Here is a 26,507-nt window from a genome sequence, read left to right as displayed (position 1 = left end):
GGAAATCTTGATAAGACTTAAGGAGCAGGACCCTCTTCACTTCTTGTAATGACTCAGGAAAAGCACAAAATTATAAAGAAACAGATGGTGTATGGAATCATTTTGTTTAACATCTGCCCTTAGGTATTGCTGAAGCATCTCTTGCACGTACATTTGACACAGCAAAGGATCCCGAGATCCATGAAATAACCAGGCTTTCACAAGGATTTATTCCTAGTCACCTATCATGAAAAATACTTAATTTTCAGTTGAAAGATGAGCCCTTGGCCTTATTCTAGCTTCGGCATCAAAAAGTTGCTATCTAGGAATGTCGGGGGAGAAAGGATCTAGGAGAAGTGGCATTTCTCAGAGGAAAAAAAAACACAAACAAAAAAGAACTTGTCAAGGCATAAGTAACATTTTTAAATGCAGCAGTGGAGTTTGTTACAGGAAAAGAGTAATAAAATGCAATGTCCTTTGTTCACTTGCAGATGTTTTCCTTCTTTGAGGAAATAAAGGGGGAAATGCTCAGCTCTGCCTTGATTCAGGAGCACCTGACCAGCATGGCACAGAGAGACGTCCATCCATATAATAGGATTTGCTAGGATGTGAGAGTCAGCAATGACTTGGAGAGTTGGGCCTGAGCAACTGCAAGAATGGGGAAGACGGCAGGTAGACGTTTGGGAGGAGAATTTGGGCACTAGTTCAGTTTTGGACATAGTGAGTCTGAGATGTCTATCAGACATCCAAGTGGAAATGTCATGTAGATGATTGATCACAAGTCCGGAGATGTCAGTTAAATGCCTCTCAGCTCCAAATCCACCTTTCAGTGCCTGCTCTGTGATAATGGAGCTAAACCCTGTAAACATTTTTACTTTGCCCTCTGGCATGATATTAAGTTTTCTCAGCAGAGTGCCCTGGCAGGGCACTGCAAGAAGAAAGGGTTTCTTCTCCTGACTCTGGTGAACTCTTCTTGGCAGTCACTTGCACTCTGCATGGCATCTACAGAGCTTGACTCTTGCAGTGGGTGACAGCCAAAGTCAGCTCCTGGCAGGTGCAGCACCAGACACCCCGTCATGGATGGCTTCCTTCAGTACCCTTTTGTGAAGCTTTGCCACAGGTTTCAAGGTACAGCACCAAGCAGCAGACAGCTTGCCCAGCACCCAAATGGGCCATTTCTCAGCGAGTCCCACCAGAGCAGCAGCTGAGCAAACTTCTCCACCATCCCATGAACCGCAGCTGTTCCCTCTCCAACCAGGTCTGGATCTCAGCCCTAGGGTGTGAATGGGCGTCCCCTCTTCCAGATTTGTTCCCTCCCTGGGCTCTCTAGCTCAGCCCTAGGAGTAATGGCTCTTCCCCATAGCTGCTATTCCTGTATTCTTCAGAGTCGCATTTATTCCCGGCTAGCCAATCCTCCATTACTCCAGTCCGCTGTGATAATTATATGAAACTGTCCCAGCTCAAATTACTATGTGGTGTCTGTCTCCTGATTGGTCCCGACTGATGGGGGTCAGCGGAGAGGTCCAGGCAGGAGATAAAAACTTGTGAGTTGTCAGCATATAAAGGCTACTGAAGAGCCATGAGATCACCACGGCAGTGGGCAGATGAAGGAGAGAAGGAAAGATAGGACACTTCAGCATCAAAAGTTCAAGAGAAAAGGAGGAATTCACATAAGAGACCAAGAAGGAGCAATCAGTGAGGTAAGAAGAAAATCAGGAGATTTTCCTGGAAACCAAATTTTAAAAGGATATCGAGGGACTTCCCTGGTGGCGCAGTGGTTAAGAATCCGCCTGCCAATGCAGGAGACACGGGTTCGAGCCCTGGTCTGAGAAGATCCCACATGCTGCAGAGCAACTAAGCCCGTGCACCACAACTACTGAGCCTGCGCTCTAGAGCCTGCGAGCCACAACTACTGAGCCCACGTGCCACAACTACTGAGCCTGTGCTCTAGAGCCTGGGAGCCACGACTACTGAGCCCACGTGCCATAACTACTGAAGCCCACGGGCCTAGAGCCCGTGCTCGTCAATGAGAAGCCACCGCAATGAGAAGCCCGTGCACCGCAGCAAAGAGTAGCCCCCGCTCGCCACAACTAGAGAAAGCTCATGCGCAGCAACGAAGACCCAATGCAGCCAAATAAATAAAACAAATATATAAATAAAATTTTAAAAAGTATATCAAGGAGGGATCGATCGGCTGTATCAAATACTGCTGACACATCAAGTAAAAATGAAGACTGAGAATTGAGCACAGGAGGTCGTTGATGACCTTGACAAGATCATTGAGAGCAAAAGCCTGATTGGAGTGGTTTTAGGAGAAAATGGGAGGAGAATTGGAGACAACGTATCAGTGGCTCTTTTGAGAAGTTCTGCTGCAAAGAGGAGCAAAGAAATGGATGGCAGCTGGGGTTGGGGTGATAAGGAAGTAAAGTCCAGAGGAAGAAATAGCATGTACGTATGGTTATGAAATGGTACGGTAGCAAAGGAAGAATTGCTGATCTGGCGAGAACGGGGAGGATTTACTGGAACCACATTCTTGAGGTGGGGAGACGGGCTAGGAGCTGGAGCACAAGTGGGAAGAGAGCTGCAGCTGAGTCTTTAGGGGGGGACCTAAATCGAAAGTCAAGGGTGAACGTGGAAATTAGGTCTAGGTGGGTCAGAGTGGGAAAACAGGTGTGAACGTAATAGGACCGTCAGAATCAAGGCTGCGTTTCTAAGCCTTGCCTGCAGGTGTGATCAGGAGGTTAAGTCCTGGCCAGAATATGTGAGGGGACATTTGTGTGAAGCTGTGGGTCATACCCTTAAAGAGAAGGAACACGTTCTCCCATGTCCTTTTTCCTGCCAGCTGGAATGCAGACCCAGTTGTGAGCCATCTAGAACCATCCAGACAAAGACAACTTCCTAGGGAAGATGGAGCAACCAGGTAAAGAAACCAGGCCCTGACTACTTGGCTGAGAATCCCACCATTCCAGCTTCAGCTGTTACGGAGAGAGAAAGCTGCTCTTACCTTGTTTAAACCTCTGTTATTTTGAGCTTCTGTTTTATACACCTAAACATATCCAAATGAACACAGAATTCCAAATATGCCCCAAAGCAAGGAGAAGTTGTCTTGGAGGCTAGCTTGATCTCATCAGGATTTAACAACAGTTAGAAGCTAAAACAGCCCCTCAATTATTTTTTTAAAAAGTGAATCAGGGCTTCCGTGGTGACGCAGTGGTTGAGAATCTGCCTGCCAATGCAGGGGACACGGGTTCGAGCCCTGGTCTGAGAGGATCCCACATGCCGCGGAGCAACTAGGCCCGTGAGCCACAACTACTGAGCCTGCGCGTCTGGAGCCTGTGCTCCGCAACAAGAGAGGCCACGACAGTGAGAGGCCCGCGCACCGTGATGAAGAGTGGCCCCCGCTTGCCGCAACTAGAGAAAGCCCTCGCACAGAAACGAAGACCCAACACAGCCAAAAATAAATAAAAAAATAAATTAATTTTTTAAAAAAAGTGAATCAAACATGCAACCAGAAAATTAAACAATGTACAAAAATCTCTTTAGTCATAAAAGCAGTAGGAACTCTCAGAATTAGTGTGTAGAATCTACACATCTAAACCCTTACCAACTTCCCTGAGAAACTTCTAGGTGGCGTGATAGGACTGCAGACCTGGGATCCAGAAGACAAGTCTCTTCAGCAGCGAGGGGAGCATATGGAAAAGAGAATAAAAGTGGTCACTGACCTTGATCAGAACACTTAGTAAAAAGTACGGCTCGTGGATGGATCTAGAGACTGTCATACAGAGAGAAGTAAGTCAGAAAGAGAAAAACAAATATTGTATATTAACGCATATATGTGGAATCTAGAAAAATGGTACAGATGAACTGGTTTGCAAGGCAGAAACAGACACAGATGTAGGGAACAAACGTATGGACACCAAGGGGGGAAAGTGGGGGGGGGGGTGATGATGGTGGGATGAATTGGGAGATTGGGATTGACATGTATACACTAATATGTATAAAATAGATAACTAATAAGAACCTGCTGTGTAAAAAATAAATTTTTTTAAAAAGCATGGCTATAGGTCTTGGCCAGCTGCACTTGAGTCTCCCAAATGCAAGCCTAGAAAGGGGTTGGGAGTTTGGAGCTGGCTGTCCAAGTCCCCCTTCCCACACATCTCCTCGGGAAAAGGCAAGTTCTTGGATTATAGAAGTGGAGTAGGACGTAGACAAAGAATGGAAGGTGGATTCATATATGTTGAACACATCCAGAACTGTGCTGTCCCCAGGGTGACCCGGGCCACAGCTGGGAAGGCCTGGCTGTATGTTCTGGCCAAGTTCGTGGGTTCCTTTTTTAGTTTTTCTTTTTCCTCTCTGAAGGAATTCCTAGACATTACAGGTTTACTTGGCTAATTACATAGTACTGTTGATACAGTAACACCTGGAAACCATTTACCATCTTCCCTCAGCCTCCTAATTGCATCACTTACTGTTGCGGCCAGGGGTGGGAGGAGAGGAAACAACCTATCTTGTTTTCTGGGAAGAAGAAAGTGAACATACCAGAAAAATTAAGGAAACACTTGACCGATTCACTTTCTCCAATCTGGCCCACTCTACTTGTTTTTACAGGAGTGTGTATGTTATCATGGGGGGCGGACAAGCTCCATGAAGATTCATCACAGGCGGATTATTGTAAAAATTTTTGCAGAGCCAGAAAAAAAAAAGCGGGGGGCGGGGGGAGAAGTCGGGAGGAAAGGTGGGCGGCTGAGTAGAAGTGAAAAGAATCAGATGTCCATGAACATGGGGGATCTGGAATGAACATGAAAGTGGGCTGCCCTCCAGATACACTGCTGAGTGCCCACTGGAACATTCTAGGGCAGAGTAAGAATACAAACCATTGTAATGGCTTCCTTTTTGGCATCTGTTTGTCTGAGTACCAACTCCTTTTAGACTCAACTCATATTTGTAAACACTACAAAAACACAAAACTGACCAGCTCACAGTATTTTCTGCCCATCCTGGAGGGAGTAAAATCAAATATTAGCAATTCTATGCTGAAGACCAGTTCTGACCTTTTAAAAGCTCTTAGAAGCTAAGATTAATTTTTCTGTTTTTTTCTTTTTTTTCTGGAAAAGACTTTAAGAGACTATCAACTATCTCACTGACTTGAAGAAAGGAAGGAATTATTCATCTAGTTTCTGTTTTAGGGATGAGGCAACTGAGCCCTAGAAAGACGAGAGGATTTAATTCTCCTGAAGTCCAGCAGGAAATAAGATGGAGCAGGGTTTAGAGATCCAAGTTTCCCCTTCTGGCAATGCGCTCTGTCTTCCCTCTGGTTGTCTCTCTGGCTGATGAGTGATCACGATGAGTTACAAGCAATAAATTCCTTCTGTGCTGGGAGGAGGGAGCAGGGAACAAACAGGTGGTCACTTACGAGGCTGCTGAAATCTACAAAGAGAACAGTGGGAGCAGTTCTGGAACCCTGGCTGTCCATTAGAGTCACCTGAAGAGTTATGATTGGGTCCTCCGGCAGGTGAGTTAAATCAGAGCCTGGGGCTTATGGGAGGAGCCAGGGTATCTATTTTGTGAAAGGTCCCCAGGTGATTCTAAGATGCAGCCAGGGCTGAGAACCACTGTCTAGAACTGTGATTCTTAACGGGGATAGATGGAAGACAGCCTCACCTAGGGCCGTGATACAGTGAGCGTGCCTCACACTGGTCTGGAGGGCTCGCTGGGCTTAGGCCCTGTGTATCCAGGGTCTGGGGTGGGACCGAGGAGTTGTGTTTCTAACAAGCTCCCTGTGTGATGCAGCTGAGCCAGGGAACACACTTTGAGAATCGCTGCTCTGCAGGTAACTTTTCAAAGTTATATGTGTATATATATATATATATATATATATATATATATATATATATATATATATATATATGTAAAATTCATATATATGTAAAATATATATGAAGTATATATGTATGTATGTGTATATATATATATATATATATATATATATACACATCTGTCCCTAGCCCAAGAGTCGGCTGTACCCCCTAGAATGGACTTGGGGAGCACAGGCCGGGTAGAGGACGGTTCTGATTAAAAATCCAAGCAAAAATGATCACAGAGCACCGAACTCCCATTGTAGTTGGTGCCATCTCTCAGGTGTCCTGCAGGAAAATGTTGCCAACTAGGAGCCCAGAACATAAGAAGCTGAATTGAATGCTGATTATATTTCTTTTCTTAGCTGAAAGTCAAGTCCCTTGAAACTCACCCTAGAACTAGTTAACTTTTGGGAAACAGTTCTAAAAAGGCTATAAATGGTCTATTATCAGGCATCAAGGGAAGCCAGCAACTGGGAGCAAAGGCTTTATCTAAAAAAACCCATCTTGCCAGGAGATTTGGGGCCTTTTGACCTCCGTGGGGCTTGTCCTGACTCCTTTACTTCACCTTATAGGGTAACTGCCAGGACCTCAGTCACAGAATGAGGTCTGAGAGCAATCTGATCTCAGAGGAAAGGCAGCAGTGAAAGGAGAACACAGTGGATGTGTGACCACCCCACAGTTCTCTGAATATAAGAGCCAGGCCTCTGCGGCTTCCTGGATTCTCCGGCTCGAAGATGAGCCATGCCGGGGCCAGGCAAGGCCCCGATGGCCCAAAGAAATGATGTGTGAGCTGGTAAAAATCTGATCGAGGGGACATGGAATAGAGTTCATGAATGGATGGACAGACAGTGCTGGCAATGGCGGGGGCGGGGGAAGGGCAGGGGCTGCCCTTAGTAACTTAGTAACTAAGTTACTGCCCTTAGTAAGTTATTAACTAAGTAAGAAGTCCAAAACTGAAAAGAAATCTCCAGTGAACTTGTAAGTTCAGAGCCGTGCCTCACCAAACCAAAGCCTCCTTCCGTGAAGTGCTGGAATGCGGATGTATGCAATGACACGGCAAAACCCTCCAGGGAGGGACAGGACATGGGAAAATCCTTATCTCCAGTACAGTCACGTCACAGGCAGGACCCTACTGACGAGGCTTGGACAAACTCCCAGAGCCAAGCTACTTGAATGTGGCAGGTACGTATGGAGGCTTTTAAAACTGAGAGTTTAAGTGATTCCTTCACAGGGAGAGACAAGAATTTGGTGTCACAGTAACTTTTCCAGGTGACTAAGGTAAGTGTCTGACTCAGTGCCCTGAGTCCGTCTGTAGCCAAGGCAATACTTCCCATGGACTTGATGTGACGCGGATGGCCCAAGGCTCTGGGAGCATCTGCCTGGGGTGACAGTTCCAGGATGCTGGACTCTGGACAAGCTTCTGTTCTCTCTGATCTGAACTGCTCTAGAGTCCACAGACCAATGGAAGTACATTAAACCCTACGGATACCCCACATGGTGCTGAATTTCAGGGGATTTAACTTATCTGAACAGGCCACTGGTGAAAAGGCTTTTTCCGAGCCCTTTAGCTGGGTCAAGGACGTCAAAATGCCAGTGAAAAACAGTCCAAGGAGGCCTTAGCGTAGACTTTTGGGGTTGTTTGTGACCAGGCTTGAATTGTTTGACGAGCCCTGGCCCAATTTCCACAAAGCTTTCAACACTGAGGATGAAAGACATTCCAGAGCTGAAAAGGATTCTGTCCTCACCAGAGCTGGGGCTGTCAGTGGTGAAGCAGCTGTCTGCTGACTCCTGACAGGCTTAGGAAAGAACCTTTCATCCACTTGCGTTCTGGTAACACCCACCCGTGGAAAGGAGAGCTTTTGTTTCTGAAAAGAAATATGAACAAGAGGGCCCTGAATAGCAGCAAAGAGGCAAAAAGGAGTAGGCATTTCCAAGATGTCAGGCTGCCTGACCTGAAGGGAAGTAGGAGGAGGAGGTAGGGTCTGGGGCTGCAGCTCAATTACTTGGGGAGCTTAACTTTTTTTTTTTAATTGTGGTAAAATATACAAAACATAAAATTTACCGTCTTAACCATCTTTAAGTGTATGGTTCAGTGGTCCTCAGAAATTCACATGATTATGCAATCATTACCACCATCTATCTCCAGAGCTTAAAAACATTTCAGTTAGAATTTTTCATGTAGATTTTTTTCGATACAGTCATGAAAAAGAATGAGGTCAATGTTACATGCTGATGTGGAAAGAGGTTAAAAATACATTAAGAAAAAAAGAGTAAGACCCCGCAGTGTGTACAGGAGATATAATATTTGTCTGTATGCTGGGATAGTTTCAGGGAGAGGATACAAATTGTGGATGGCAGTTGCCTCTAGGAAGTGGAAATGAGGGTCTGGGATGGAAGGGATTTTAACTTTCCTTGTATAATACCTCTTTGTACAGTGTGGGCTGTTTAATAGATGCCTGTGTCGTTCGCACTTTAAAAATTTCCAGCTACCTCTTCTGCCCCCAAATCAATTCAGGTGGTGTGGTGCAGAGCCCAAGAATCTGCTTATATTAAGACGGCCCTTTTGGTACTTGGTGCTCAGCTTTGTTTGGGAAACAGGGCTTTGGAGTAAGAACTTCCTCCAAAGGAAGACATGGGTTCAGACACCCAGAAGGGGTCTTTGGATTTCAGAGTACCTCTTTTAAACTAATTGTGTCATTATTTAAATCATATTCAATAACCATGGAAAAAGTTTATAGTTGAGAGTAAGGACGATGCTAAGGCTATTTCTGCCATACTCGGAGGTTCTCAACTTTTTTGTGCCTTGTATATCTTTGGCAGTCTGGTGGAGCCGATGGATCCCTTTTTGGAGTGATGTGTTTAACCCCCGGAATACTGTTTTGAATGTATAAAATAAGACACATATGACTATAAAGTAACAAATTATATTATTATATTTACCCCCCAAATTTTTAAAAGTTGTGATAGGGCAATGTATGGGCTTTTAACTGCAGTATTAAGTAAAAAGATCTGGTTATAGATTTCCATGATTTTAGAGAAGTGATGAGTATGAATGATATTTCAAGATATCTGTAAAGCCAGTGATAAGATCTGAAGATATATGCGATTCTTACTGGCGATAAAGTCACAGATACTGCTAATCCAACTGTAACTTGATGCTACAATTGAAGAAAATGCTAATTTCAGGTAGAGTTAGTGAAAATTAAGATGCACCTTTTTGGTTTTTGGTTTTTTCTTTCCATCCAAGTTCAAAGACTCCCTGAATCCATACTCCGACCAAGCTGAAGGATGAAGGGAGAGTTCAGTGGACAGGGAGAGATTCCAGGTGGGGAATGAGAGCAGGCTGGGAAGGGATGAGATGCAGCCTTAGAGGGGAAAGATGTCTGCCTTGGCTTCCCCCGGCCAGGATGAGAGAGCGGGTCAGGTACAACACCTGCTGGGTAATCAGGAAAACAGGTGGAGAGGCTCTCATCACATGACCTCCGCTCGGCTGAATGGATAAATGAAAGCAAGAGGGCGTTGTAAACGAGGAAGGGAAGAGGCTGGATTTCACAGGCAACCTGACGAGACCCAGGACAGATCCGAGGGCCGAGCCAGGGGACCCAGGACAGCAGAAGCCAGGGCTGGATGTAGCTGACGAGCATCCGCTCCTGCTGGGCCGGGCCTGCTCCCTCGGGAGACTTTCTTCAGAAAAGCTCTAGTGCAAAAGGAGAAAGCAGATTGTAGCAATGGCCTGGTGGGCAGGGTCTCTGAAAGCTGAGGAGGGATGAGAGATTCTGTGTGTGCAGAAAAAAAGAAAAAGGCTATCTGGAAGATTCCTGAATGTGTCCAAGAGTCCCTGGAGGGGACTAAAGGACAGGGCAAAATGGCAGCTGGTGAATCCTTGAAAACTTCAAGTTTGGGGGCGGGGATTGCAAATAAGAAAAGCAACAAGAAAGGAGGATGGGTTCAGGGTGCACTTGGGGTCTGGTGCTCAGTTAACACAGAGGTTGGTATGGAAATTTTTCTAGCAAATGCCGACAGTTGGATCACTTTGAACAGCTCCCGAAGTGAGTCAGCCAGGCTCTGCCAAGTTCTACAAGAATCCCTCCCTCGTGTTTTCTCATCCGCTCTCCTCCTCCTCATCCAAGCTGTCCTCAGAGCACAGATGAGGCCTGTCGGCCACAGAGGAACCGCGTTTCAGTTATCTCATGTAACATTTGCTTATCCACAGAAACTTCCATATCTCCAATGCATGCCTCTGACCTTTCTCCAAGTTTTCTCCCTTCATCTCTTTTTTTACCCTTGGCATGAATTTCCACTCTTGCTTCTGCTCTGTGTCTCCCCTGCCCCGCCTTGACCCCAGTTCCCTCTTCTCTTCTTTTCCCCACCTCTTCCCGCTCACTTCTTTCTTAGTGATACATGCGTTTCAGCATCTCACAGCTGTACTGCTACGCAGCTGCTGGTCCCAGGCTGACTCTCTCGTCTGCTTCATGGTGGAAACCTGAGTGCCAAGTCAGATGCCTAAGCCCAGTGCACTGAAGGGTGGCTGATGCTCCAGGCCCCCTGCTAGACGCCACGTCCCAGACAAGCAGCCTCAGAAGGCCTAGAAAGACAGCGGGGGCTCTGGTCTTGCTTCCCTCCCTGTAGTTTCACTAGCTATTATGCCTGCTTGGTCTTTGGTTTTGAGGGGTCTGGAGTGAGTCACCATCCCCAAGGCAGCCTCAAGCAGCTTTGGTCTGGCTTCGGCCTGATTTAGACCCCTCAGGTCTCTTTAAAAGGGAGGTAGTGACTTGGGTAGGGGGTGTTTCGAGACTGGGGACTCCCTAGGGCCTCGTGTGCTTTGTGGACGTGAACTCCACATCTGTTGCAGCCACTCGCAGCCCTCTTAGGGTTCCTCCTCCCCAGGGTGTCCTGCTTCCAAGGTGCCGGTGGCCAATGATGAATGGGGCAGAGACAATGGGACTTCGGTACATGTACACCCCAGATGGTGATTGTCGGATTGCGCCCCATCAATATACAAATCATCCACCAAGAAAGGAATGAATCTGCAATTGCCCAAGAAGTTGCTCCTAAAGTTAGTCTTTCATTTTCACTTGTGGCTTTGGTTTGACCCAAGGTGATCACCATCTGTGTAACATGAGGAGAGAAAGCTGTTCCCTTCATTAGGATATTTTTGGAGGAAGTCCAACAACCAACTTAGATATGACTTCATCTTGTAGAGCTGTGGTTGGACCACAGCAATGCTGCAAAGGCTGTCCTAGCTCAAGTCATCTCTCAGGAATTTACCCAGAAGATGGAGACTCAGAGATAGGATTCAAAAGGAAGCCTGAACTTGAACGAACAAGGTGAAGAATTTTGAATGTTTTGCATCAGCTTCTTTGTAGAGGTTTTGGCTCAAGTAAGCTGTCACGCTGTCTAGTTGGTGGTGACATGGCTCAGCTCTATGAAGTGGCGTCTGTTCCATTTCTGTCCTCCATACTTCCTGGCCAGCCTTCCAGCAGGGGGCACTGCTACCGACAAGTGCATGTAGGGACTGCCAAGGAATATCTAGGCTGAGGGATCTTTTTTGCTCAGGCAAGATTAAGGTAAATGTGTGTCGATAAAATGGGAGCATACAACCTAGAGTGAGGTGAAATTATTATTTTTTCATTTGTATACAAAACTGTGCATACTTTGTAGATGTGTATTTCATCCTGATAACAATTGTAGCAGTTATTTTATCCTTCATGTTGTATCACCCAGACTTGTCAAAATAGGTGCTAAAAATGCACAAGATAAAAGAAGGAGGTGAAACCGGAAAATGGTCCTGTGTATCTGTGTGTGTGCGTGTATGTGTGTGGTGGGGTGGGAGAGTGGCGAGGGGTTAGATCGGCATAGGAGGAGACATAGATTCTTCTTCGTTTGACCCGTAAACTATTGATACAACCTGAATGACTTGCAATGTGATTGCAACTGTTCTTTTTAAACAGCAGTTCAGAGACTACGAAAGCAATGTGATCATATCCTGTAATTTAGTAGGACAAGGCATAATCCCCGGTTTACGTAACAAGAAGTGAGCCTAAATTGAGAGAAACCAGCATCACAAAGAGATTCCAAATCTGTGAAGGAACAACTGGATTGAAAATGTACATAAACGCTCAGGAGCGTGGAGTCTTCCATCAGGGGTTGGCTCGCAGGCCACTTGGCTGGAAGAAACTAGAGAAATGGACCTCATCGCAACCATATGTTACATTTGGCCAAGTGGGGCTTTCCGCTCTGACAAAGCACTCTCGCTCACGGCGTCCTTCAGAACCTATCGTGAGGTGTGAGAATGTCATGTGTGCGCTGTCATAATCCATGTGAGTGCAGTGATTTGCTGCAACTTTGTCTGAACGGACAGGCTACGTTCTGAATGCACTCACATCATGATCTGCTCATGAAGGAATGAACAAGGGGATCTCAGCTTTTGTATTTTTCTTCCCAATTCTTAACTGTTTTTAAGTGAAGGGAAAGCATGGGCCAGAAGAATTACCTGTGTGTTGTCTAAGACAGCAGAGGGTGGAAAGGAAAGATCAGCCCATCCATGAGAGACTTCATCCATGCAAATCTCAAATTCGGCTGAGCTCAGTCCAAGATGGTGGCCCTTAAACACCGCTAAGAACGACGTAAGCAAAGACGCTCTTCTAAAGAGGCAACTGAGCCTGTTTGAATATGTCTTACAGGGCTTGGTGGGAGGTGTTAGGTTAAGATCCTGATATAATAGAGAATTCTAAAATGTGCTCCGCAATCTAAAGTCTGTTATCATCTTTGTCTGGACTGGGCTTTCACACACACACACACACACACACACACACACACACACACACACGCACACCCCCAAGTGGCCTTAGGCAGGTTATTTCCCCTCCATGTTCACATTTCCAAAATTTGAGCCAGGATTTGAACCAGACTGCTCTAAAGTGCCTCCAGTTCTAACCTTCAATATATCTACCATCAAAAAGCAGGTCAGTGGATTCCATTGCTCTGTTTCATGGATGCTGACACAAGAAGAGATTCCCCGCACTAGGCACACACACACACACACACACCCCAGATGCACCACCATCATTCCCACCCCCATTCTTAATTCAGATCCCACAAACTGGCCAGCTACCTAACTCATCAGGTAGAGCACCCAGGTATAATAAACAGGAAAACAGCTGCAATCATATCTTCTCTTCAGTCTTTATTTGCTACTTCCATTCCTTTATCCCACCAACACAACCTGGGGAGGACAGCAGGAAGCCACATTTGAAGCGGCACATGCCAGCTGGCGGGGTAATGGTAACCATGGCCCCCTGAGCACTGCAGAGGTAACACAAGGCATCAGCTCCGGGCCTGGAGCACAGACTGTACAGCCCGAGGGCCTGGTAGGGAAGACCACCTCCCACAGCAGTTTGGCTTTTAAAACACTAAGAACAGGTGCGTTCATTGTCTTTTTTTTTTTTTTTTTGCTTTAATAATAAAAAAAAGAAAACCCAAACCTTCTATAATTTATAAGCTATTTTTTGCTATCTACATTATATATAAAATATAGACTCTGTTTACTTTATAACACACATCTTTTTCCCTTGATAAATAACTCTTTAAAATATCTAGTATACATGCCTTGACTTTTTATATGTTATGTTTGTTTTTATACATATACATACATATATATACTCATGTTTGTAGAACAATAAACACACACTCGACATTGACAACCAAACAAATGCAACTTTCGGTTAAAAACAGCAACAACAAAATAAAACAACAGTAAAAGCACCAGGCAACCAACAGAAAACCATAATTACTAGAACCTTCTCCCTCCCCTGGGCAAGGCACAGGGCAAGAATACTAAGTATGGTTGGATGCCTGATGGGGAAGGAGGGGAGCAAAGGAGCGGGCAGGTCGCTTCCTTGGGTTCCGTTTCTTAGCCTGGGACTAGAGTCACCAATCAGTCATGGAGTTTCTGGGGAGAAACCATGGGGCTCATTCAACAACGTAGCCCTTGTGATGGCTACAGGGGACAGCAGAGACCTTGACCTGGGTTAGTCTGGGGCCCCTGCTCACACCACCCAGGCAATCACGATTGCCACGCCAAGCACGAAGCCACTGCATGTGACATGGCCTTGTTATTTCTCTGCTCACTGCTGGCGTAAACAGAAAGGGGCAACAGATTCAAGAGTATTCAGTAGTGCAACACTTGAGGAGCCTGACAGAGCCAGACGCTTGGTGCCCCTCTCAAGAGCTCCAGCAAATAGGGACCGTGACATGGGGAAGAAAAAGCCAGTAGGCCACTGCCTTTCATTGCTAACCGGTGTGGAACTCAGGTACACGGTACTTACTGGCTGCACCTGCACACTCTGATGAGCCCACTGAGCCCATCACCTCTTAAAGAAGCACAGAAGGTCTACACTCCTCTTGGGAAAAGTTCTGAAGCCCAACTCAGGGCTGTTCCCTCAAACTTGGGGTACTCCCCATCCTCCCGCTTCTCTGCCCAGGATGCGACAGGCTGGGGTGGGCCCATGGGCTGCAGACAAGCACAGCTTTTATTTCATTACGCGTCTCCCTGTCCCTGAAAGGGAACTGAAAGGCAGGGCTCTGAGAGTTGATTTAAAAAAAAAAAAAAAAAAAACTCCCCAGTGTCGTGACCTCTGCCCTATAAACTTCAGGATTTGGATGACTGAACATGGAGGCGGTAGGTGGAGCAGGAGCCCTAAGCTAGTCAAGACCTAGATCTGTAGCCAGAGGGCAGGGGAGAGCCCAGAAGTAGAGCTGGCCTCGGGAAATCCCAAAGGTGAACATCTGAATGTATGTCCCCCATCCTTGCCAATAGAATACAAATTAGAGGTAATTGTTCACATTATAGTCACAATGGGAAATTTTAAACAGCTAGTTTTCTGAGTAAATTCAAGACATAATTGAGTTTCTAAAAAACTGATTCAGCTGCAACAGCTCAGGGACTACAGTCCGTTGCAGGTCTGAGTTCTAACTGCAACTCTTGCACCAACTAGCCCTGGGACCTGAGACAAGTCATTTCACCTCTGTGGGCCTCCCTCTCCCCATCTGAGAGCTCTGAAGATGCAGGATGGGACTTAGAGTCAGAAAATTGGGATTTTAGTCCTGGCTCTACCACTAAGAAGTGGTGTGACCTTGGTCATCACTTAACCTTTTGGGGATGTAAAAATAAAGGAACTGAATATATTGGGCTCTGAAGTCCCTCCAGATGCAACTGGCTTTACTTTCTCCCCAGGTTACCCTTATCAACGCTGAATTCCTCCCCCGCCCCAAACCCACCAGAATAAAAGTGATGCAATCAGAAACCTACTTTGTGACCACAGGTCGTATTCAACAGCTGCGGCTATGAGACAAGATGAAGAGTTAAGAAAGTCTAAAGGTACAAATGCAACGCACAGCTAAAATCTGAGTCACAAACAAATGAACTGTCAAAGTCCCACTCCCTGAGAAAAGACATTTTCCTATGTTATATACTCAGTGAGAGCAAAACCCAAGGCCACCCATAATAATCGGCCAACGTTCTGAAAATCCCCAACTCTGTGGCTTGCTGCAACGCTTATAATCAGAATCAACTTAGGAAGTTGATTTGAAAAGAAGCTGAGTGATATTTCCATTTTGGAAGAGGAAGAAAAATCGACTCCTTCTATTTGCAGCTCTACAAGGAACCTTCTGGCAGAACATCAAACGTGGCATCCTGCTCCACAGGCAGGTGTCGACAGCAGCAGAGGGGCGCCCCACGCAGGTCACATTGAACTCTAATCACTGTTGCTCCACAGACCCCGACAGGGTTCGACAAGAAGTGCTTTCCTGCCCGGCAGGAATTGCAGAGGCTCAAACCTTCCTTCGTGGGAGGCAACGTGGTTTGGAGGAGAAGAAAGGTTTGGATTCAGGTGACCCCACTTCTACTTAATAGTTTTGTGACTCTGGGCAAGTTACTCTTCCTCTCAGCCTCAATTTTCTCATGTGTAAAATGGGACTGACAATACCCAATACTACAGGGTTGTTTTTATGGATTAAGCGAGATAACGTATTTAAAATACCCTGCACACAGCAGATGATCAAGAAATGTGGGAGCGCAGAGAGTACTGGCGTGGCTCTCTGAGGATGGAGAAAGGGTCTGGGAGAAGTTCACCTTGAGCTGGAGTCGGCCAAGCTGCCCTAAGAGTCCCGAGGTCTCTGCTGCCTGGTGGGCTAAGGAGGATCTGTGGTCCCCTGCCACTCCTCTCCATCGGGGGGAGAAGTCATAGGGGAGCTGACAGTGGTCATGAACTCTCTCTCCGGGAGAAAACTCAGAGAATCCAACCCTTCCAAATAAGCCCAGAGCATTCCCAAACACTTGTGGTTACCCTGACTTACACCCCCTCTCAGAATTTGGAATTTGGAACATTCTGCAGAGGCCGCCAGTGGCATGAGCCCTAATGTTCAGCATCAGAATCCCCCTCACAATGACGGGAATAAATCAGGCAAGTGGGGACTAAATGTGATGACCCTAAAATGGAGCTTCCATTACTCTGGGTCCTTGAAACACATTAAACAAGGCAGAGAGGGCTGGGTTACTCCAGAGACTTCATCTGAGCTCAAACCCAGCTGATGGTACCCAGTCCCCTGAGGGGACTATTAGGGGTGCTGGGCTGGGACAAAGTCCTTCCATAGAATGCTGTTGAAAGCTTGAGATTTCAGCTTTATATTGTGACTCCTAATCAAGTCTTTGCAAGTGATAGGACTGGGGCCCAAGGAGCACTAAAGAACCCATTTACTGTAGTTTTTACACTCAGAAAATGAACTATGTCTTTTCTTCCACTTGTTCCTGCATCTACCTACTACATGCATTTCAGTAGAAAGAATTTAAGAACACTTACTAAAATATTTTTCATGCTTCTTTTTAAGAATGTATATTCTTTCCATATACCCCAGCCTCAAATGAGAATTTTTGTTTTAGACACTAAATATTTATCACGGAGCTCAGTGATCTTTGGGGGGAAAGAAGTCCCAAGTATTTTAAGTACAGAAACAAAACTGAAACCCCAGGAACAGCCCTACTTAGATTATAAATGACTTAGAAAAATGAGACTCATAGAGTCACTAGTTTCCTTTCTCTACATCCTTGATCACAGCCTTTCGGGGCCAACTAGAAAAAGAAAAGATTCTTTCCACTCAGTTTCCACAAAAGCTATTTATCCAGAGGGGAATTTAGGAGAATCTGAACCAAAACAGTCCATGGCATGGCTCTCTGCTCAAATTCTTACTGGGAGACTTCCATTCCACCAAATCTCTAGTTTTGAACTGGTAGCTAGGAAAGCGGGCAGGCTGATTCTGTCAACGGAGCAGGGACCAATCGTACCATGGAGAGTTTTAGCTCACTAACCTCCCCACGTTGTAGTAAGGGACCAGGAAGCGGGGTAATTCTTTCTAGGGAGGTGATCCCTACCCCTCCGTGCTAGAAAATACCACATTCCCGCGGTGTTTGGACACGGCCACGCAGTACCCACGGGCAGCCTGGGATTCATGGTGTATTGGCCCTGGGAGGAGGAAGGAGGGAGCAACTGATCGCATGGTTCATTTTGGGACTTTGCCCACTCAGAGCCTGGGGTTCACTCTCAGCCCCTTAAATTCCCTTCCAGTTCCACTGCGGGGCCATCTGAAAAGATGTCTAAATGTCACTTGTGTGCCAAAGACAACGGCTGGATTTCTGTGACTGTGAACAAACGCTGTGTACATTTACAAGTAATAGTCTCCACAGCCAAGCTCGACAAATGTCCTATGTGGGGTGAAGGATTAAGAAAAGATAACAAAAGGATAATTCCCCATTTTCAAAATGTATTTGACTTGGGCTTTCTTTCAAGACAAGGTCTGAATTTTTAAGAGCGATTTTAGTGACAATGGTGGTAGTGAGCATTTATAAACCCGTGTGTGTGTGTGTGTGTATGTGTGTGTGTGTATCTGGTTGTTCCCTTCTGGCACTGCCTGCTCCAAGCCTGCAGTTTGCCATCTCCAGTAAAAGCCCTCCCTGTAAGCAGAGGATGACAAGACAAGAGAGACAGGAGACCAAGAGGAAGAAGATGTTTTTTCCTACATTAGCCTTCTTCAGCCTACGGGAACCATACACCTCAGAGGGCTCTCAAACCCCATTTAGAAACACTGAAAATTATGTGCCTTGCTGTCCTTTTGTTTAATACCTATTCAAAATTTTTCATTTTTTGATGCGTGAAAGCAAAGGTCCAAGCTAAGGAAAAGAGCCTTGACTATTTTTTTTTTTTTTCTTTTAAAGGGGAGAGGATTATATCTCAGTGGACCTGAAGGCTTCCCTTTTAAAATCCACAAAGCTGGGGAATCTCCTAAGAGCCCTTCCCCAGCTTGCTAGGAGAGATGGGTCCAGGGCTGGCTCACTTTCCCTTCTGCTGGGAATTGCCACTGTGACCCTGGGGCGCAAGGCTGCCCCCAGGTCCTGGAGGATAGCACAGGAGCCTGTGGTCAGACCCACACCTCCTTCCCGCTGTCTCCTCGGTCCCGTGAAAGGACAACCTCAACGCTCCAGTACCGAATCCCTCCTTACAGGCAATTCCACTCCACCGGAAATGGGCCTTTAATTGCTGACAAATCCGAAGGGATATTTTCTTCTCTGCCTCATCTGCTTCAGCACAGGCTGTACCCCTGCTCTCTCCTTTTGGCTCAAGGGAACCCGATTCTCTGCTTGCTGTTCCTGGCCCTCCCTTACCCTACCTCAGGCCAGGAAAAGGGCACTGAGCCAGTTAGGAAGACACTCCCTCCCTTGGGCTTCCTGGGAGGAAGACCAATCCATCCAGAAAGCTGTACACTTTGCTACCAAGTACTTTTTCCTTCAGACGCTTGAAGTGGCTTCCTGGAACCTGAACTTTCTCTTTAGCCACTGGCCCCCCACCCCTCACACACACCTGCAGGCTTGCGTGGGCACGTGAAGATGTGCCGTCTCCCGCCAACCGAGCTCGCCACTGGAAACGGGGCTCAGAGCACGCAGGAGAATCTGGCTTGCCAAGGAGGCCAAGGTGTGGGGGGCGACGGATGAGGGGCGGAGACCGGCAACCCCTCCCGGCTTCTCACAGTAAAGGGCAGCAGAGGCGGCTGACCGCCTGCGTCTCAGCCGACGCCAGCCGGGACGACCTCAGGGACCGCGTGGGTCACCGTGCCAACAGTCTCGTTCGGGGCCCCTCACCCGGACAGGGGCTCAGCCTCCCAGATGCCATTTTCTCACCCTGCCTTTCCACGTCCCCGCCCCTACACTCCTCGAGGCCACCTCTCCCCCAGCCTTTCCCCCTCTCTGGGCCCCAGGCGGGAGCCCTAGGTCGCGCTGGGTCCCCAGTCCGGGTTAACAGTACAGGGACATCCGGCTCCGGCGCATGGCCTCGCTGATCAGGTAGGCGGGGCTCAGCTCGGGCTCCTCCGTCATCACCGCTATGTTCTGCCACTCGCCCGTCTGGCTGGACCGCTTGATGGTGTCCACCACGCACAGGGCGTACAGGCAGTCGTCAAAGGTGGCGGCCATGGTGAGCGGTCGCCCATCCCACGTGCGCCGGTCGTCCTGGTCCTGGAAGGCCTGGCGCACGGCCTGCATCATCTTGATGGTGCCGCGCAGGTAGGGCGAGGGGATGTCGCTGAAGGCCTTCTCGGGCAGCAGGGAGTTGCTGACGGGCGTGGCGTCCTGCACCAGCAGCTCCCGCGCCGGGGCGCTGTTGCGCTGCCCGTACAGGTCGGTGCCCACCGCCAGCAGGCGCCCGGCTGAGCCCACCACGGTCACGTCCTGCTTGAACTCGCCGGGCACGTTGAAGTTGAGGGTGACGGTGCAGCACACGCCGCCCTCCAGCACCATCTGGAAGGTGCAGAAGTCGTCGCTGGTGATCTGGCGAATGCCCTTGATGTGGTCGGTCTGCTTCACGAAGGTCTTGAGCAGCCCGTGGACCTTGACAGCCTTCTGGCCGGTGAGGAAGGTGAGCAGGTCGATGATGTAGGTGCCCACCGAGTGCAGGCCGCCGCCGCCCATCAGGTCGTCGCAGCTCCAGTTGTACTTCTTGCCCAGCAGGCTGCCGCCGTGCACCTGCACCTCGCACACCAGCAGCTCGCCCACGTAGCCCTCCTCGATGAGCTGCTTCATGCGCACGAAGGCCGGCAGGAAGCGCAGCACGTTGCCCATGATGCTCATGAGCTTGGGGTAGTAGTGGGCGGCCGACATCATGCGGAAGGCGTCCAGCGGCGTGGCCGTGCGGTCGCAGATGACGTTCTTGCCGATGCCTGCGGGCGGGAGGACAAACAGCACGTCAGGGCGCTGGCGCCGAGCGAGCGACAGGGGGCGCTGTGGCCCCCAAATCGTAAGTTATGGACCGGGAACCAGACCCGACCAGCTACCCTTACTACAATTTTAAAACATCTTACAACACCTTTTACTTATACAAAAATAACATATTCTATACATTTCAGTGTTACTTTAAATATTTAAGTCGAATTACTTTAGTCTTAAACCATCACATTGATTTAAATATTAAGATTTATTTCCATACATTTTAAGTCTATATTTCAGAAATTTTTAAAATGTTTGCCAATATAATATCAAATGCTTCATTTAATGTTTTATTTATATGAATCTATAACATTTTATATACAAATATATTTTACTTGGAAAGTTAAAATATTTAAATACAAAATGTAAGTTCTATTAAAGAGTACAATATCACGTTCTACATATATTTTATTAAAAGTTATCTTACATGTGAAATGTTTTATATGTTTTATTTTATTTGTAAAATATAATTTTTATTAAAAATATCATATGTAGAGAAGAGAACAGTGTCTTTATCTGGACAGAACCTGAACATATAAGCTGAAATCACGGCAACACGAGGCTGATTAAGGAAGAGGAAGAATTTCTTAACCATATGCTTCAAAAGTCTAAGCTTTTAGCTCTCTCTCCCACAACCAGCAAGCTTGTTTACTGCAAGCTTGTTTATTGCTTGCAATAATCAAGCAAGAAAACACCAAGGATTATGTTTTGAGTGTTTTCCTGCTTGTTTATTTTGCATTATGGATTAGAGCTGGCTGTGCTCACAGATGTGTTCCTTTAATGTTTTCCTGTTCCTTACGGGAAGAGCGGATAGTCCTTATATCTGAGGGATGGGCACTGACTCGACCCTCATCTGTCTCACGGCCTGGGAGGGTGCGGACGTCGGTGCCTTTGGCAATGGAGCTGAGGCCAAATAAGAATTAAGCTTATGCGGTGACTCTACCGAGTGCCTAAGTTATAGGTAGGTGGAAGCCCTTTAGGAAACCAAGTGGTTCTGGGTCAGGAGAAAACCAAAGATCCAATGATAGGAGAGTGACAGGGAATAAGAAAAGGATTTATTCCAAGATAAAGCCAAGAGTCAGGGAAGAAAAATGACTCAGCTGAACCTGGAGAAACAGCCAGTTGGAACTCAAAAAAATAAAGTAATAATTTTTTAAAAAGTATACTGGGCTTCCCTGGTGGTGCAGTGGTTGAGAGTCTGCCTGCCAATGCAGGGGACACGGGTTCAAGCCCTGGTCTGGGAAGATCCCACATGCCGCGGAGCAACTAAGCCCGTGAGCCACAACTACTGAACCTGCGCGTCTGGAGCCTGTGCTCCACAACAAGAGAGGCCACGATAGTGAGAGGCCCGCGCACCGCAATGAAGAGTGGCCCCCACTCACCGCAACTAGAGAAAGCCCTCGCGCAGAAACGAAGACCCAACACAGCCATAAATTTAAAAAAATTTTTTTAAAAATGTTAAAAAGTATACCGATTTGTTAGCAAGCCAGATTGCAGGATGCCAGATTGGGGAGCTTCGGAGTCAAGGCACATGCCTGCCTATGAGTTCTCTGCTGCCCGGTCATGTTTTGCATGTAGACCCTCCTATGGAGAGCTGAACACCCCAGCCAAAGACAAGGGACATGCCACAAGGGAGATGGGGTGACGAGACTCGCACCCAACCCAGTTGTCCTGACCACAGGCACCTGACTTGACAAAATCCATGAACACTCCCAGCAAGCCCAGCTAAGAGGGTCCCGTGGAAGTCCTACAACTGTGGGCGTCTGTCCAGTGGAGATGCCTGGGCAAGGCCACAGGCACGTGGTGCTCTCATTTTCCCACTGGAAGAGCTCGCCGAGCAGTAGAAGTGGCCAGAACAGACTGGAGAAAATAAATACAATCGATGGCTGTCAGTTTCCAGGTGCACATCGAATTCCAGCCCCGAGTGAAAGGCCTGGAGCCACGCAATGACCCCATCTCCTGGCCTCCTCCACACTGGCAGAGTTGGGCTGGCTTTCCTGACGACCCTGAATGAACAGTAAGAAGCTTCTTTACCTCTGAGTAACCAGGTGAGGACTGAGGCTCTGGAAGAGGGGTGAGGAAACATTGGTTTGTGTTACCAAAAGTGCCGCGCACCTGTGTGACATCCTGTTCTGATAATATGGTCCTATCGGCATTAGGCTCACGTAACACGGGATCATGCTGGCAGGAGCAGATTTCTATGTAAACAGATGGGTAGGTCACTGCAGGTACAGGTGACAATTGTTGCCAAAATCTGCCTCACACCTGTTGGGTATAGGCTGTGGCCTCTCCTATACCCTATCTCAGGGTCCACAAAACCAAGACCCCTGATGGCCATCTTCTGAGTACACGCTATTGTCATATTAACGACACATGAAAAAACAAGTTTATCTTGTTTTTTCTATTCTAAGAACTATCAGATAAAACAGTAAAAGAAAAAATAAATTGAGAAAAATAATTCACTCCCCTCCACATACCCAAAGCAATCATCGCATGGGTAATTCTTTGAAGCTCTGTAGATGAAAAGATACTGGTGAAAGCTATAGACTCCCTTTCCAGAAAAAATGCAGGCCTGCCTCCCCCAAGATTCTGAGATACAGGCATCTCTTCCTTTGGGCTATTGTTGTGGTCCCACACTAGACAGCAGCTTCCTCAAGGATTAAGGCTGGGCCTTCTGCTTTCTTAAGTATCCTCTCTGCCCACAGTCCTCTGCACCGTCCACACTTTACAGATGGGTCTTGGCAACGTCTTAACACGCAACATCTTCAAAAGTCAAAAGAGACTTCTAGGAATCTATCATAAAGAAATCCTCTAAAATGTAAGCACAGCTTCTCGCCCAAAGATGCCGTCACTGCGTAATTTATTAAAGCAAAAAGCTAAGAACAATGCAAATGCCCAATAGAAGAATGGGTAAGTAGGCTGTAATACGTCCATATAATGGAGTATTGTGCAGCCATTGAAAACGATGGTTATAAAGACTTCTTAATGGCAAGCAAGATGATTATGAGGCCATGTTAAGTGAAAAGGGCTCTATTCATAGACATCCTATGATCTCAACTCTCTCTTAAAAGGACAAAAGAAAACACCTGGAAGGGAATACCTCAAACTGTTTGCAGTGATTAATTGATTAGTAGGATTAAGACTGATTTTTATTTTCTTCACTACCTTTTTCCATATTTTATGAGTTTTAACTTTTACAGTCAGAAAAACATTTGTTTTTCTTTTTTAGGTCCAAAGGAGACACGAAGACTTAACATGATGGCAGAAGGGCCCTCCAAAGCCACGGGCGGGCAGGCAGGTTCCAGAGCTCACGGACCTGCCCCAGTTCCTGTGCCCAGGGAGCTGATGAAAGCCCCTCTGACCCTGAACTTGTGATGCTTCCAAGGCTCAGGTCTTCCTGTTCCAATTCCACAGGACTTCTTCATGATTCTGGTGAAGGCTACGGACTCTCTTCAGAAGATCAATTCACACGTATACATAAAACTTTACCCGCACATCCCCAGCTTGTGCATGGCCCCCTGGGGTTCTGCAGAACAGGCAACTCCATTGTAAGTTGTAAGATAACTCCTAGAAGCCCACATAACGTTATTGTTAAAAATAAGATAATGCTTCCAGCTTCAAAGGACCCCAAAATGCAGAGCTAGCAGACTGCTCACAGATTTATAGAGCAGAGTTTGTTTTCTCTGTTTATTTATTTATATTTTAAATTTTGGCTGCGTTGGGTCTTCGTTGCTGCGTGGGCTTTCTCTAGTTGTGGTGAGCTGGGGCTACTCTCTGTTGCAGTGCACGGACTTGTTGCGGTGGCTTCTTGTTGCGGAGCACAGGCTCTAGGCACGCGGGCTCAGTAGCTGTGGCTCGCGGGCTTAGTTGCTCCCCGGCATGTGGGATCTTCCCGGATCAGGGCTCGAACCCGTGTCCCCTGCACTGGCAGGCGGATTCTTAACCACTGTGCCACCAGGGAAGTCCCTGTTTTCTCTGTTTTACGCAATCTTCCCTCAACCCTACCTCTTGGTAGGGCTTCTGCAAAGCCCTCTCTGGGACCATCCCCCAACCACCAAGATCCTTAGGTTCTCTTGGCCTGCTTTTCCCCACCAAAATCTGCCCTTCCAAAATGCCCAGAACCTGAAACTCCAATGTTCTTAGCAGTTTAACAAGAATCAAGGGCTTAGGCTAAAGAATACCATTCTAATTGTGGACTTTCAGTCATCAGATTGTGTGTGTGTGTGTGTGTGTGTGTGTGTGTGTGTGTGTGTGTGTGTGTTGGTGCATCAGCGTGGCACAGAGCATTCCCCTCACCCCTAAAATCACATGCCATATAAAGGGAGCTTGTGTTGTCTGCGCAGAGGGGTGACACAGCCCACACTCCGGGTGTGTCAGATGCCACTGAATATATGCGGGGACTTTTCCCGAAGAAAGCAGACAGATCCCTGCCTTCCAGATCGCCCCTGTCAGCCTGGGCTTTGGGTCTGGTTCTCCAGAAATATCATAGGTCTTTGGTGTCTTCATGATTTTCATATGTCTTAGCACCATGTCTTTCTTGCCGCCTCCACAGAAAGTGCTGGAATGGGCTCTTCAGAGAAAAGCCCTCTCCATTTTGTGCTGGAAAAGTAAGTAGCGGCATCCTCCGCAAGCCCGTGGCCCTGACACTCCTTTGCTATGAAGGTAAGTCGATTCTCCCAAGGAGACAGGAACTGAAGAGCTCAGCGAGAGGCAGAGCCCGCCCTCAGAGCTGCCATGGCTGATCCCTAACAGGAAAATGACCACCCTGGTCTCTGCGCTGCAAACCCTAAGAGGACAGCCTACGCCCTGTCACTCCTGCGTGTACAACTTTGCCGGAAGTACAGCAGTGCCATCTCCACTGTCCTGCATCCACACGTCTCTCAGACACACACACACACACACACACACACACACACACACACTCCCTTTAAGTTGGGGGTTCATATCATCTTGTGGCAAGATGTGTCTTCCTTCTAAGGCAAGAGATCCAAAACTTTAGAGAAAATCGTGCGGCAGAGAATCAAGCAAAGGGACTTGAAACATACGGACCTGATTGCACTCCAAATCCACAGGCAGAGCGAAATGGACCGGGGGAAAATCACCGGTGCCCGAGGAAAAGCTGGAGGCTCTGCCAAACCCCAAACATTTCCCGAGCAGCTGGAGAGTGTCAGCAAAGCCCACTGGCTCTCACAGCGATGCAGAAGAACAGCGGGAGCTTTCTTGGTTCTCTGGGCTATGGCAGCCGGTGGCCACCCTGCTGCTCCCTCCGGGGACACCACTGCCCCCACGCTCAGCTGGCTCCACCCAGGGGCCTGTGGCTGCACCAGAAGTGGCCGTCTTGGGACCTTGCTGCATTTGTCAAGGGGGAACAACGTGACTCTGGTGGGTGGCAGAGGCCATGTGGAGACTGGTCTGCGTGTCCTGGGGAGTCTTCCTAACCCACCTCCATGCACACCGTCTGCCCGTTTGCGTGAGGACAAGGAACTTAAGTTGGGTCTTTGGGGAGCCTTTGGGCTGGAACCAACTTACTTTATCAAGACAAGAACCCCTTGTCAGCAAATAAAGTGAGAGCTCTCTGTCCGTAGGATGGTGGGATTAATGCCTTCTCACCCATGTCACGGAGCAGAAGTTGGGGAGAAAATGAGATCATGGGAAATTTCTGGAAGGTGAAAGTGCCATGTGCAAGGCAGTATGCCTGTTCTTTGTCAGGAGTTTTTTGTTTTTTGTTTTTTTTGTTTTTCTTCTTTAAAGTATTTGTTTATTTATTTATTTATGGCTGTGTTGGGTCTTCGTTTCTGTGCGAGGGCTTTCTCTAGTTGTGGCAAGCGGGGGCCACTCTTCATCGCGGTGCGCGGGCCTCTCACTATCGCGGCCTCTCTCGTTGAGGAGCACAGGCTCCAGACGCGCAGGCTCAGTAATTGTGGCTCACGGGCCTAGTTGCTCCGCGGCATGTGGGATCTTCCCAGACCAGGGCTCGAACCCGTGTCCCCTGCATTGGCAGGCAGATTCTTAACCACTGCGCCACCAGGGAAGCCCTGTCAGGAGTTTTTACATGAAATCATTTCAGAAGGAGTTTTACTGCCCTTCTGAGATCCCTCATAGGGAGATGGAGAATTTGCTTCCTCCAGAGCCTGCTGAGTGTGTGCTGAGTCCAGATATCCACGGCCCTCGGAGGACTCAGTGCCACAGGGAAGGAGTTTCCGACCAACAGACCCCAAAGTCGCTTTCAGGCAGCTGTGCCCCTCACGCCCTCCAAGCCCAGAGTCTCCAAGCTGTGGCTGAGAACCCACCCATTTCTCTTTCCAGAGACCGGAGCTTTTATGAGGGCTGATACCCCATCCCAGGGACCCCAGGAGCAGGGC

The 26,507-nt window shown here is 47.6% G+C and overlaps 1 protein-coding gene and 1 long non-coding RNA gene across 6 annotated transcripts in view; one reads left to right on the top strand and one right to left on the bottom strand.

Moving 5' to 3' along the window:
• On the top strand, window positions 1-26,194 carry LOC309606873. Of its 2 annotated transcripts, none has more exons than XR_014232093.1 (3): window positions 1-7,019; window positions 23,375-23,693; window positions 24,698-26,194. It is a non-coding gene; the product is annotated as an uncharacterized lncRNA (long non-coding RNA). The 2 variants fall into 2 exon arrangements; XR_014232094.1 differs by having other exon boundaries at window positions 1-7,115.
• GFOD1 (Gfo/Idh/MocA-like oxidoreductase domain containing 1) overlaps window positions 13,007-26,507 on the bottom strand; it is a 109,183-nt gene continuing 95,682 nt past the window's right edge. For all 4 annotated transcript variants that reach the window (XM_082344504.1, XM_082344503.1, XM_082344506.1 and 1 more), the window contains exon 2: window positions 13,007-20,099. In XM_082344504.1, coding sequence (XP_082200630.1) covers window positions 19,180-20,099 — 920 coding nt within the window. In that variant the 3' untranslated portion in view covers window positions 13,007-19,179. The remainder of the gene's footprint in view (window positions 20,100-26,507) is intronic.

The sequence above is a fragment of the Balaenoptera borealis genome (assembly GCF_965194805.1).
Source record: "Balaenoptera borealis genome assembly, chromosome: 12".
Lineage (NCBI taxonomy): Eukaryota > Metazoa > Chordata > Mammalia > Artiodactyla > Balaenopteridae > Balaenoptera > Balaenoptera borealis.
The sequence above is the reverse complement of the archived record's forward strand: the minus strand, read 5'-3'. Positions and strand labels throughout refer to the sequence as shown.